This window comes from Juglans regia, chromosome 1 (genome assembly GCF_001411555.2).
Source record: "Juglans regia cultivar Chandler chromosome 1, Walnut 2.0, whole genome shotgun sequence".
Lineage (NCBI taxonomy): Eukaryota > Viridiplantae > Streptophyta > Magnoliopsida > Fagales > Juglandaceae > Juglans > Juglans regia.
This window is the reverse complement of record NC_049901.1, coordinates 5276451-5290856: the sequence shown is the minus strand read 5'-3', so window position 1 is coordinate 5290856 and position 14406 is coordinate 5276451. Positions and strand designations below refer to the sequence as shown.

At 34.5% G+C, this 14406-nt stretch overlaps 2 protein-coding genes and 1 pseudogene across 3 annotated transcripts; all 3 read left to right on the top strand.

The window, feature by feature from the left end:
• Positions 1-1959: 1959 nt before the first annotated feature.
• On the top strand, positions 1960-4098 carry LOC108987940 (putative glutamine amidotransferase GAT1_2.1). Of its 2 annotated transcripts, XM_018961018.2 has the most exons (5): positions 1961-2026; positions 2149-2299; positions 2467-3197; positions 3330-3536; positions 3675-4098. In XM_018961018.2, exons 2-5 carry the CDS (start codon positions 2212-2214, stop codon positions 3924-3926), a joined length of 1278 nt encoding a protein of 425 aa, XP_018816563.1. In that variant the 5' UTR covers positions 1961-2026; positions 2149-2211; the 3' UTR covers positions 3927-4098. The 2 variants fall into 2 exon arrangements, with proteins under 2 accessions (XP_035543645.1, XP_018816563.1); XM_035687752.1 differs by having other exon boundaries at positions 1960-2299.
• Positions 4099-7908: 3810 nt separating this feature from the next.
• Positions 7909-8754, top strand: LOC108988003 (annotated as a pseudogene).
• Positions 8755-9853: 1099 nt separating this feature from the next.
• On the top strand, positions 9854-14309 carry LOC108988018 (LEAF RUST 10 DISEASE-RESISTANCE LOCUS RECEPTOR-LIKE PROTEIN KINASE-like 2.7). The gene is made up of 3 exons (XM_018961105.2): positions 9854-10904; positions 12829-12870; positions 13021-14309. Exons 1-3 carry the CDS (start codon positions 10145-10147, stop codon positions 14157-14159), a joined length of 1941 nt encoding a protein of 646 aa, XP_018816650.1. The 5' UTR covers positions 9854-10144; the 3' UTR covers positions 14160-14309.
• The last annotated feature ends 97 nt before the right edge of the window (positions 14310-14406 follow it).

The window sequence follows — 14406 nt, the reverse complement described above, 5'->3', positions numbered from 1 at the left end:
GCCAACTCGTATTCGTTAAAAAGCATTAAGGTTCATGAGGACACATTTGAATTATAATAGCCCATTCATTGTTCACATGTTAAAATTAGAATATGATTCTTAATTGTTCATATGTTTAATAAAATATATAGGCATTTGGATTATTTTCAAATACAAACGGACTTTGGGATAATTATTGGTACATAATGTAATAAATTAATAATCTGATTGATCTGAGAAAGGTTTATATATGATTAAGAGGGAAAAAATAAATGAATATTTATTAATTAACTCCAGTATACCTATACTTGGCACACCCTAGCTAGTACTCATGTAATGTATACAACGAGTTAGGTGCTAATTATATATCTTCAAGAAAGTTGGGATAAGATAATATAAAATAGTTAATGATCTGATCATACCAACCACTCATACAAGATTATTTATAAAGTTTTAATACATAGATATTGAATTATACAAGATTTGCAGCTCTCCTTCCTCCTAAACAATACCAGTTCTTTCCAAACAACTTTTCGTGCAAAGGTCTCGTTTGTTTTTAGAAAACATCTCATTTTATTTTATCTAATTATTATAATTTTTAAAATTTTTAATATAAAATAAAATAAATAATTTAATTTTTTCAAATCTCAAAATAAAAATAATATTAAAAAATATATTCTAATAATATTTTATTTTATTTTTTAACATTAATTTCAATTAATTTCATTTCATATCATCTCATATGCGAAAATAAACGAGCTCCAACAATCGCGAGCAATCCACAGTACTTCTGCCTGTAAATCCGTTCATCTTCGTGGAAACTACTTGCTCCTAAAATGGCTTAGGGACGAATCTTTATTTTCCTAGAAAAATATACTAATTGTCGAAATTCTTGTAGTGTCCTCACCCAATATTTGAAAAATGAGATGAGATGAGAAATTTATAAATAGTAATGAAATAATTTATGAATAATAATAAAATATTTTGAATTATGATATTTTATGAAATTTAAAAAAAAATTAAAAAAAATGTTAAATTAAAATATTATAAAATTAAAATATCGTTAAAATGTAATTTTTTTAATATTATATTTATTTTAAAATTTGAAAAATTTAAATTATATTTTTTATTTTATTTAAGAATTTTAAAAAAATTATAATGATTAGTTTCCGGCACTTGGGACAAAATAATATTGGAAGATGATTAATGCCACCGTATTATATGGTTGACGCTCTTTTAATTTCTGAGCCTTGTCTCACCCGAACAATATAGCAATTTAATTGAGAAGTGACCCCACAAAAGTAATTATGGAGGGATTTCCTTCGATCCACATCATGCTCTAATCCATTCTCTAGCAACTCCAGATCAGCTTCTCCTCAGATTTGACCCCGGCGGTTTCTTATGTCTACCTCCCCAAGATAAGCACTAACCACGTGTCAAGTCTCCCTCATCTTCCGATCAACAATTGGTAACCTTCGGGGTACAGACTGGCGATAGTGATACCAATATCTCCTGCCAAGTGTACCCGATTTCCAGCTTTATTAGTGAATTAACTCCTCATGCCATTCATGCTTTATGATCTCATAAATCACATTTAATTCCCCCCAAAAGGAATTTCTCTTTATTTTGGCAATATATATATATCAAGTTTTACTTACCATATTGCAAAAGAATGGCATTATCCATTAAACTTATTACATTTCTTGTACAAACTTATGTGACATAAAATTAAATAATTGAGGTCGACGGTCCACATGATATGCATCAATGAATCATGTCGTGAATCCTTAGAGATCTAGTTTCCAAGATTGAGGGGTAGACAGTGCACAATTAAAGGAGGGTTGTAAATGCATTATTGTAGTAAATTCACAAAGGCTTAGTACATATTTACTTCAGATATTTCTTTTTTCTTTTTTCTTTAAAAAAAAAAGAATAAACTAAATTTAGATTTAACGGTACTGTAAATGCATAAGGGACTTGAGTCGTGTCTTGCCAAACAGAGTTCTTGGAATTTTGGAACAACATACGCGGCGCCAGGACTACACAAGTATGCAACTGTTCTTATACTCCGGCTGATCTCTAACTATGTATGATTAATATAATAAAATCAATCCGTTTACCTTAGCTGTTCTTTCTCCCCTTAAAAATTGTATTTATATGGATATTTAGACAACGTTCCAGCCAGATCAGTATATTCAGCCTTCAAAGCCATATTAAATCCTTCTTACGGCCATGGCCTCTGATCTATCTGTGATCCTCCCCCGCGTTCTCATCGTCTCTAGACGTACCGTTCGCAAAAACAAGTTCGTAGATTTTGTCGGTACGTACGTTCTCTGCTTCCACTTCCAAGTTTCTTGTATAATCAAGTTTCAATACCATATTGTTGTTTTATTTTCCTCCTCTCTTTAAGAATACTCCAGAACTTTGAAACATCGGGAATTTTTTCCCCTCCAGAATACGCTAATATTGTCTATATGTAATTCTCAGGTGAATATCATCTCGATCTCATTGTAGGCTATGGTGCAGTACCGGTCATTGTTCCTCGTGTGAACGGGGTTCATATGTTGTTGGAGAGCTTCGAGCCCATCCATGGTGTTCTTCTTTGTGAAGGAGAGGACATTGATCCGTCTCTATATGAAGATGAAACCTCTGGTCTTTCGCCAGAAGAATGGGAAGAAATCAGGGGGCTTCATTCGAGTGATACCGCTGTTGATAAAGAAAAAGATACGATAGAGTTGAGGCTCGCGAAGCTCTGCCTAGAAAGAAACATACCCTACCTGGGAATCTGCAGGGGTTCACAGGTATTAAATGTTGCATGTGGGGGTACCCTTTACCAAGACATAGAGAAAGAGCTATCAAAGAAGTGCCCAGAAAGGCCAAGTGTCAAGCACATTGATTATGATCATTATGATGGGCATAGGCATGTGGTTAAGGTGGTGGAGAATACCCCCTTGAATCATTGGTTCAAGGATTCTTTGGAGGATGGGAGAATGGAGATTATGGTGAATAGTTATCATCACCAAGGGGTTAAGAGATTGGCTCAGCGATTTGTGCCAATGGCATTTGCACCTGATGGTCTAATTGAAGGGTTTTATGATTCGGATGCTTATAATCCTGATGAGGGTAAGTTTATCATGGGACTTCAATTTCATCCAGAGAGAATGAGGCAGCATGATTCGGACAAATTTGATTATCCAGGATGTCCATTTGCTTATCAGGTTTCATTATGATTCATTTCACATATGAGCTAGCTCTCGTCTAAGATATAATATCTAACAGATTCATTGACATGCATGGTTGATTTGTTTATTTATTTCGCATAATTATTAAAACATATTGAAATTGTGCAGGAGTTTGTGAAGGCGGTTGTTGCTTATCAAAAAAGGCTTAACAGCAAAACATTAGTACCAAAACCGCTAAAGCTCGATCAAGAAATGGAGAAGAAAAGAAAAGTTGTTATGCAGAGTTTCTCGATTGCAAGAAATATTTACACAACTGGACGTGGGGTTCCTTCCTGGAAAGAATCTGAACTAGAAGCTGGAGCAGAATTTCTTGAGGTATGTATTGTACATGAGATATTCAAATCAAAGAAGCCTTTCAAATTTCCCTTTGTTTCTTCTTTAATGCAAACTTATTTTAAGGGGGTTTCCTTCTTTCGTTGTAATTGCCATATTGTATTTTGATCTGGATTGCAGTCAAACACAGCTTTGAGCTTGCAACAAGAGAATAGGCTGAAGCAGATGGGTGCAACAGTGAGGAATGGAGGGTCCTACATAGAGAGATTGAATTTGAATGCGGAGAAAGAGAAGTTAGCAAAGAATGTGATGGGAAAAATGACAGTGGAGCAGTTGTCTGATCTCTTGTCTTTCTACCACATGTTGGGGCAGATATGTTCAGAAGTACTCGAAAGAAAGCTAAATGGCATTGTCAATGACCTTGGTTCTTGACCCTTTTTTTTTCCTATCCCTGCTATCTGTTAAAAGCAGGATGATCCACTCCTTTTAGGATTCACAAGAATCCTGATCTATGGATCTGTACGTGTATCTGCCTCTCTTATTTCTTTCCACCAGAGATAATAAGATGTCAGTTTATTTTCTCTTTCCCTTCGACCTCCATTAATTCGAAACATGACCAAAATATAATTTCTATTTGCTTTTTCGCCATAAAAGTGATCAGCTAAGAATTAATTCAGCTGCTCAAACATCTCTCATGTAAATGATATCTCGGTGGGGTATCAGTGCATGTTTGCGAGGCTGGCTTTCTGGTTTTTTGCGTCAACTAATAAGCTGGCCTAAAAATGGAACAGATCAACGTTAATGGAAGAAAGAGACTTTTCTAGATCCATGTCGGTTGCTTCCATGCCACTAACAGCTGCCAGATTGAAGATTATATTTTCTTTTTTTCTTTCTTCTATTTATTTTTTATGACTTTTGTTGTTTTGTATATCAGACGCACCCCAAATATGGCCGGATCAAAACCAGTTCTTGATCAACTTGAGATTCTTGGCCTAATTATTAGTCAATGTTTCATGCCAGAATTTATATACTTCTTCCATCTCAAAAGTCAGCTCTAGAGTTGGTTTGGATACTTGATCATATTAAGTAGTATGTAACATATTTATCACTATTAAATTATAAAAAAATATGTAATAAATAATTATTTAATTGTGATAAATATGTCACATCTTACGTAGTGAGATAAAAATAAGATAGCGATGTATAAAATTTTTTATTTTAAAATTATGTGAATAATAGTTAAATAGTTTGTTAAGATATTTTTTTGGATTTTAGTAAAAGAGAGACTTTTGAATAAAATGGTACAAAAACTAAAACATTATTTGAATATAGTTTTTTAATATTATATTTATTTTGAAATTTGTAAAATTTGTATTAATTTTTTGTATTTTTTTTTTTAAGTTTGTAGGTTTGTAGGCACTCTATTGATTTTTGTATTTGAATAATAATTAAATAAAAAAAAATTTAAAATTTAAAATTGAGAAATGTTTTCTAATCTTGTGATGTGAAATTACGAAAAGATGGGTGCTAGAGTAAAAAATGGATTATACAAAACTAAGTTTACAAAAGTAACTTTATAATCGATCAGAGCCACGTCAAACGTATATAATTTTTGTTATGATTAGAATATTTTGCTTTGAATATACCATGGAATATTTTTGACCACATTTTTTTTTTTTTTTTGGAGTTGAAAATAAAGGAGGTCTCGAATTCATGAGAGCCCAGTATCTCGGTTTCTTTTTCTCTCACTTATAAGGATCGATCGTCAGTTTCATGATAGCTTTCAACAGTACCCTACGTGATTTATATTTTATATTCCTTGTCTTCTCCAGCCCCCCAACTGAAGGCCAATTTAATGCGTTGTTCTCATTCAAGATTTAACCAAGAATTTATGGGTTTCGTTCATTCTCCGGTCAATCCCATTTGATAGACCTTTTTTTTTTTTTTTTTTCAGTTGTATGACTGAGAAATATTTTTAAAATATACTTTTTGCATGGGGTTTGTAAAAGTGGTGGACCGTGGAACTATAATCTTTTCAAATGACGTCAGAAATGTTAAGAAATAAATTTTTCGAAAGATGTGTGCTATTTTAAGATTTCTGTGAATATGTTTTTTTTTTTGTTTTGTTTTTAGGAAAACGGAGACATTTTGTTTTTGTAGCAGTAGTAGTACTGCTGTTGGGATGTTAATTTACCTGTGTTTTTCTAGTATTTGTATTGGATTAGTTAAATGTTAATACATCTTCGTACTTTAGATAGAAATGAATAAAACTCTATATTGAATTAGTCATACTATTAAAACTCAACATATAAGTCACATTAAATTAAGATCCCTAGTCATATTTGGCCAGATATTATTCACTCACTAAATTAATATTTTAATCATTTCTAACAATTATTATATTTTAATCTTATGTCAGGTGCGCAGGTTTTTGACACATCATACATTGTATACATAAATGTTACTTTCCATGCTCTTGTTGTTTTGTAATATCTTACATCTATTTTAAAAATCTATACGTTATTTTAATATTTATATTATCTAATTATTTTAAAGTCTATGTTATCCATTTTAATTTTGATAAATAATCCGTTATTTTCTATCATATTCTATTTCATTTTTCAACAGTATGTAATATATTTTGCTCAAGTTTTGTGGCATATGGTGGTTGAATCCAATTTGAAGAAATATATAAAGTGTATTTGTAAAATATTAAAAAAATTATAAAATATTATTAAAATATATAATATTATATTACTATTTTAATTTTAAGATGTCTAGTTCAATGTGAATTAACCTAACCAAAAGTTTTGACCATAACCAAAAATTGAAGTTCTACCTAAAATTTTAACTTGGCATATTGTCAATGCTCTAAGCAAAGTGAGATATAAAGAAAGTACACGAAATCAGGACTTTAATTAATCAAGCCCAATAAATGACTTTACAAATTTAGTCGTCTTTATTTTTTCTCAGCAAGATAAGACATTTATAGATAAATTAACGGTAGGATACAAGTTTGGGGTGGGAGTTTTTATAGTCTTCCCAAAACCAACATATTACAACACCAAAAAGAAAAAGAAAAATAAAATGCAGATTCGGGAGCCAAAAGAATGGCTCCAATCCAATTCCCACGAGGGGAGATAGCTTGATGATGATTTTTAAATAGTCTGTTGAACAAACTATAAAACTGCAACTAGAAATTGCAGTTACTGCAATGTATTGGTCTGGATTGACTGGAAGGAACTTCATCCACTTTCACTCAATCACTGGTTAGGAAAAGCGGAAACATAGGAAAACAACCAGGAGCTGAAACTAAATAGCCGGCAAAGAGCCACCACGAGTCGAAGGTTGGAACAAGAAGATTCGATGGCGTTGATCTCGACGGTGCTGCACGTGGCGGCAAGAAGCTTCCCTAGGCGGGACGGCAAGTGAAACTCACGCATGGCAAAAACCACGCGTGAGGATTACGCGTCGTTCGTATGGATAGATTTCTTCTGCCGTCTTGAAGATCAACGCCTGGGGAGGCTGTTGGCGGGGCGCGTGTCGAACCTTGCTTGTTAGAAAGCAGCAAATCGACTAGTTTTAAAGTTAACAAGAAAGACGAAAAAAAAAAAAAAGGCCTAGGCAGAAACTGAGGCTGGCAAGGGAGGGAGGTGGGTGGAGCCGAAGCTCCAACCCCCCTCCTCCCTGCGAACGGATCGAAGTCCTAAAAACGATGATGGGTTTACGAAAACGAGAGAAAACTTTCTTAGAAGAGATTTATCAATTATGATCTATTCCTTAGTTTACATATTAGGTCGTCTGGGTTTCACTTTCACCTACCTAAGTTTATTGCCATAATTCTTGTATGGTAAAAAAAAAAGGTCCATATTTAGCCCGTTTAGATATAAAGAAATGTTTCATTTAATCATTATAACTTTTTCAAATCTTCATACAAAATATAATAAATAATTTAATTTTTTTAAATTTCAAAATAATAATAATATTAAAAAATAATATTCTAACAATATTTTATTCAACTTTCAACTTTTATCTTAACTCTTTTCATCTTAACTCACTATCCAAACTGCACAGATTGTCATGACCAATAGGTATGGAAAGTTCATTGTCCCAAGATTGATTCTTGAAAAACACCCCCACACACACACTAACACAAGCTTTGGTACAATTTTCAAATTTTTGTCCTAATTTTCTTTTTCAAATGTACAAAACTTCTAACCTCGACACATTTTCATTTTTTTTATTTAAAATGTGTTAAAAATAAAAATACATAAATTTAAAAACAGTTCTTCTACGTATAGTTGCGGTGGATAATCGCGGGGGAGTCGTCCTGCCACGTCAGCCTATCACTTTAAAAAAAACTGCAGATAGAATCTGGCAAGCCCTCGCATCAAGCCCTATCACTTAACGCCACCACTTCTCCACGTCGTCAGTTCTATCCCCTAACTCCACCACCTCACACCTCTAAGGAGAAAACATGTGCCACCCTCTCCCTCCTCAAGTCTGAGCAAAACTCCCACAAAATCCTTGAGATCTGTCGTGCCTTTTCCCTCACTTCTGACTCCCACCTCAACTGCATCACCTTCTCCGTCGCCATATCCAAGCTCTCTTGCGCCAATCACTTCAACGCCATCCACCAATTCCTCGAAGAGGAGCTCAAGTCCCACCCCGACCTCAAAATCGAACGTTTTGCATCCCATGACATTGTACTCTACAGCCAAGCCAAAATACCCCACTAGGCCGTTTTCAGCAAATGGACTAACTGCTCATCGACTGCTCTGTCTAGTCCCTCAATGCATTACTCTTCGCTTGTCTTCTTTCCAAGGATTACAAGGAGCTGAAACGGATTTAACTCGAGTTCCCTAAGATTTATTTCATCCAGCCGAGTTTGGATACATACATCACGGTGATAAAGGCATTTTGGGATTCAGATTCTACAAGTTACGGGTACTCAGTGTTGGCCGAGATGGAGAGGAAATATGCAAAGCCAAACGCGAAGAGCTATGGGAACTTAATTGTTGGGTTTTACAAGGAGGAAAAGTTCGAGGACGTTGGGAAAGTTATGAAGTTGATGCAGGACCATGGGGTGCACCCTGGTATTGGTACCTATAACATAAGGATTCAGAGCTTGTGTAAGTTGAAGACGTCGTCAGAGGCCAAGGCTTTGCTTGATGGAATGATGTAGAGGGGGATGAAGTCGAATGCAGTCACGTATTCGCCTTTGATTCATGGATTTTGTAAAGAAGGGAATTTGGAATGAGTGTTCGTGGGAAGATGAAGGATGGGGACGAAACGGATCGTTTTCCATTTGATTGAAACGGTATCGTTTCGTTTTCCACGTGGGCACCAACTCCCCCATGGTTACGCATGCCGCTTGCAGATAACTTTTTTCATTTAAAAAATGAATGGTAGCCACCCCACTCGGGCCACCTAGATTATTTTTTGTTTTGTTTTGTTTTCATTTTTAATTTATATAATATAAAATTTTAAAAATAATATTCACGAGCTTATTATCCAAACACATTTTTAAAGCTAGGCTCATACTTTCACAAAAATTATAAAACTTTTTATCTCAATTCCATTTCTTGACTACTTACAAAAAAAAAAAAAAATAAGTCAAACTTTTTATATTCAAGCATGATCCCTAGGGTTGAGTGGAACCATGGAACAGAAAATAGGAGAATCATCTAGTGCATGATTTGGATATATAGTGAGATGAGATGTTTGTGAATAGTAATGAAATAATTTATGAATAATATTAAAATAATTTGAGTTGAGATATTTTATGAGGTTTTGAAAAATGAGAGAAAAAAATAAACAAGATATTATAAAATTAAAATATTGTTAGAATATAAATTTTTAATATAATTTTTGTTTTGGAATATGAAAAAATTGAATTATTTTTTGTGTTTTATATAAAATTTTGGAGAAATCATAATGATTAGTTAATGATTAGATAAAAAATTTAAAAATTTGAAATTGAAAAATATTTGGATAAGAAGGAATAAGGCTACATTTGGATAGTGAGGTGATTTCAGATGACCTGTAAATAGTGACGAAATAGTAATAAAAAAATAATAAAAAAATATTGAATATTAGTAAATAATAATAAAATATAATAAAAAATAAATATAAAATAATAATAAAATATTAAATATGAGATCACTCCACTTTTCAAACATAGTCGAGCTTCGTTTGGATCTCAAAATAATCTCAACTCATCTCAACTCATCATTACAACTTTTTCAAATCCCAATATAAAATATAATAAACAATTCAACTTTTTCAAATTTTAAAATAATAATAATATTAAAAAATAATATTCTAACAATATTTTATCATCTCAACTCAACTCAACTCAACTCACTTCAACATCCAAACACAACCTAATAAAATGAGAAGAGAGACTTCAATTTTGCAAACCAGGACTAAAAAAAAGTGGAAACAGGCTTTTGCCCTTAGTCAAGTTCGACACCAATCAAGGTTGCGTGCAAAGAACGCTTCGAATTGTCAAGAGCTCCCATTCTATACGGCACATGCCACTTTAATGATCAATTGACCAAGTCAAAGCCCACTACTTTTATTATCATGCTCCACGAACTCATACCATTTCCATCTTTCTCTATGATTACTTCCCAATCTCTCTCAAAATGCATACCCATCTCGTCCAAATCATCACTTTGTCCGCCATGATAATATCCATAGGCTTAATCCACTTTCCATCATCTTCATACGCAAACAATGATGAACAATACCTCACTTGCGGCGCGCCATTTGAATGTGCGGGCATTCGGAACCTCGGTTACCCTTTCTGGGAATCAAATCGGCGGAGCTATTGCGGTCATCCGAGCTTTCAGTTGAACTGTAGCGGCGATGTCCCACAGCTCAACATCACGGGCATGAATTACAGAGTCCTTGAAGTCAACATCGTGTCGCGGACTCTGAAGGTTGCCAGAACGGATTACTGGAAAACCATTTCTCCTCCTCAGATCGTTAACACCACGATAGATTACTCCCTCTTTTCTTATACGGATGCGACGAACCTGACGCTCTACTACGATTGCACTGTTCCCGATTCTTCAGCAAATCAGACTGATAGTGTTCAGTTAGATTGCACAGCAAACAATACCGATGTTGCCAGGTACAACGTTAGTAGCCTGTTGGGTATGTGCATGAACAACGTTAAAGTGCCAGTTGCGCGATCTGCAGCTGTTGGCTATTCAACTGAAGCTGCTCTGATTAAAGCTATTGATGGTGGATTCATGTTGGAGTGGGATGCAAAGATTAGCAACAGGTGCGATCAATGTCAAAAGTCCGGCGGGCAGTGTGGGTTTAACAGTACGAGGGGAAATGATTTTGCTTGCCATTGTGAAACTGGGACATTTCCGCTCTTGTGTACTTTAGGAAAAGGTACGCATCCATTTTCTCTGGCACTTCATATCTCATTATATGATATTTGCAGTCGTGAGCGTGCAGTCGTCGTGTAGTCGTTTTGAAAAAAATGAATAAATAAGGGACCCACCTGAAAAGAAATTAATTTTTTAATAGTGGATCCCACTCTTTTTCAAAGCGACTGCATGATGTTTGCGTATTTCACGACTGTATGTAGCATTATTCTTATTTTCATACCTGTATCGTTTGGATTCCAGCCAGTTACTAGTATATAGATTTGTCTCTAGCTAGTACCTTTGGCTTCTTTCGTTTCCCTTTAGAGCTCTTTTCCTCGTTAAATCCCCGCTAAATAGGTTCATCATTCCGATGCGGATTTCGAGTTCAATATTATATAGCATAGTAGTTGATTTGCATGGCGATCCAGATTAACAAGGTGGGATGCTGCATAAGATGCAGCAGGGAATCCATCGAGAAACTCGATCCATGTTCATTGTTGAAAAAAGCTTGCAATTAGCTAAAGTTGAAATAGGAAATCCAAATCATCAGATATTACAAATAGCCTATCAATTAGTCATGATATCTATGATTTCCGAATGAGAGGCGACACGCGTCAAGAATAGTTACTTTGAATGATGAACCTAATGTCTATTTGAATACTCTCTTTTGTCCCACCAACTCCTCTAATTGGCCTTTGATTATGTCCAAGTCCTTTTCACCCCAGAACCCACTGTCCAGCTAATAATAATCCAACGTAATTTTGGATTTTGGCATGTTTTTTTTTTTACCTTATATTTTGCCTAGAATGAAAAGTGGTTATTTTTCAACACGGCTTTCGATCGCGTCAGTACATACAAGACTTTCTTTTTCGTCAACTCTGAATTTAACAATGCATGCATACTACTATTTCTTTCTACCATTTCGTGTTCATTGTAAACCTAATTTAACGTATATTTATAAAAAGAGAAGTGCCACATAAAAATAATATATAGAAATAAATTTTTAAATTGACGTAATTTCATGTGATCCATTTGATATATTTTATAATAAAAATAACTTTACAATATGATATATCACATCAAACCACATTAATTTGTAAATTTACACTTATATAATCACTTTATAGTTAAAGTATTTTTCTTGTGAAAAATACGCTATGAATATATAAATTTTATAAAAATAAATTTACAAACTAGCATGAGTACCTATGCGAGATATCAAATTATTATAAAACTCTTTTTATTGTAAAATAAATATAACATTTTATATCAAACTAAGTCAATATATATGTAAATAAAAATTTTATATGTAGATCTAACATTTCTCCATATTTATTGCGTACAACCACCTATATTTATTGTGTACAACCACTAGCTATCGCATTGGTTTTGACGTTGATGCCAATATGGGGAATGATAACGTGAAGATGTTGATTGAGGAGATGATAAAGCTTCACATAAAAAAATATTATATCATTAAAATTATTTACTTAACTATGCATTTTTTAATAATATAAATTAATAATATCACGTATTCCTAATTTGAAAGTATCTAAAATAATTCTAAATTTTGAATAATGAATATAGATCATTCCAAGCCTAGCTGGCAGGCAACATGCTGAGATACTCTAGCCAACGCGCTCCTTTTTTTTGTTTTTTTGGGTGTTTAATATTCCTGTCGGAATCCAACCCAAAAGTTACTCTCAAGTCCCATGCATATGCTTGAAGCTCATGTACCTCCACGACAGGCTTGTTTATCGAAACCCATGCCATTATCCTCGGCCTAATTGGGAGGTCCTTCGGACGCTATGAATGTGGATGGCTACAAGCTTTAGATGAGAGGCCCACTGGTGTATGTAAAATTGGGGCTTATGGATAATATATTACTAATTATGATTGCTGCTGCTATAAACAAGTCTTAACTTTCTGTGTTCTTGTTGTTGCAGAAGCATCTTGGAAGAACAAATTGAGGTTTATAATTCCCATTGGTATGGAGATCATCTTCATAATCTAGAGTATTATTTATCTTATCTTTCTTTCTTGCTCCAACGTTGAATGAAAAGCCATATCTTTATATTTTTTTGGTGCCTTCATGAAATGTTTGACATGAACCCTTCTTTTACGTGTTGGCCTGACAGGTGTGGTTGGGATTGCAGTAATCTCTTTGGGGATTATCATCTTCAGCGTTAAGAGACGACGCTCGTCAAGTAATACTACGGTCGGAGTGAAAAGAGATGCAAAGAACGATCACATTGATGCTGAGGAAATGATAAAGAGCTATGGATCAGTTGCCCCAAAGAGATACACTTATTCAGCTGTGAAGAAACTGACCAACTCATTCAAAGATAAAGTAGGACGTGGAGGATATGGTGTTGTATACAAAGGAAAGCTACCCGATGGGCGTGTCGTGGCGGTGAAAGTCCTAAGCGAGTCCAAAGGCAATGGAGAAGAGTTTATTAATGAAGTTGCTAGCATCAGTGGAACGTCACATGTCAACATAGTCACACTTCTAGGTTTCTGCTATGAGAAGACTAAACGAGCTCTGATCTATGAATTTGTGCCTAATGGATCTCTTGATAAGTTCATATATGACGACGGATCTTCGATTACAAAGTGTCACTTGGACAAAACCATCATGTTTCAAATTGCACTTGGCATTGCTCGAGGACTAGAGTACTTGCATCGTGGTTGTAGGACAAGGATTCTGCATCTCGACATAAAACCTCATAACATACTTTTGGGCGAAGATTTATGCCCAAAAATCTCAGATTTTGGTCTTGCTAAACTTTGCAAAACAAAAGATAGTATTGTGTCGATGACGGGAATGAGAGGAACTGTAGGATATATAGCACCGGAAGTATTTAGTCGGAGCTTTGGTGGTGTTTCTCACAAGTCTGACGTCTACAGCTATGGCATGTTGGTTCTTGAAATGGTTGGCGGAAGAAAAAATTATGATGGTGGAGTGTCTCATACCAGCGAGATATATTTTCCGCAATGGATATATAACAAACTCGAAAGGGATGAGATTTTTTATACTTGCGAGGATAGGGGGGAGGATGAAGAAGACATTGTGAAAAGAGAGGTTGAAGAAGACATAGTAAAAAGGATGATAATAGTGAGTCTGTGGTGCATTCAGACAAATCCTTTAGATCGGCCATCAATGGGTAAGGTGATTGAGATGTTAGAATGCAACTTCCAATCCTTGCAAATTCCACCGAAGCCATTCCTGAATTCGCCTGCAGCAAGGTCACCTGAAAATTCTTCCACCGCTCAGTAATCTTGAAATCCAACTGGATATATACAATTGTATGATGGGATCCAGTTTTTTCTTTTTCTTTTTCAAAAATTAAACCGGCTGTGTTGATATCACGTTAATTATCAATTATCAATTCAACATTTTGGAGCAAATAATGATTTCACTTCGTTCCATCATATTTGAGATTAAAACTTGACTCTACATTCCACTTTATTTAATATTCCACTTCGTTTAATTAAATATTTCGTTGAGCCTACTCATTAAGTGG

Coding starts and splice junctions, on each gene's coding strand:
- LOC108987940 (XM_035687752.1), top strand. CDS start 2,212: ATGGCCTCTGATCTATCTGTGATCCTCCCCCGCGTTCTCATCGTCTCT. Junction 2,300..2,466: donor CAAGTTCGTAGATTTTGTCG/GTACGTACGTTC, acceptor TGTAATTCTCAG/GTGAATATCATCTCGATCTC. Junction 3,537..3,674: donor CTGGAGCAGAATTTCTTGAG/GTATGTATTGTA, acceptor TCTGGATTGCAG/TCAAACACAGCTTTGAGCTT.
- LOC108988018 (XM_018961105.2), top strand. CDS start 10,145: ATGCATACCCATCTCGTCCAAATCATCACTTTGTCCGCCATGATAATA. Junction 10,905..12,828: donor CTTGTGTACTTTAGGAAAAG/GTACGCATCCAT, acceptor TTGTTGTTGCAG/AAGCATCTTGGAAGAACAAA. Junction 12,871..13,020: donor GAGGTTTATAATTCCCATTG/GTATGGAGATCA, acceptor TTGGCCTGACAG/GTGTGGTTGGGATTGCAGTA.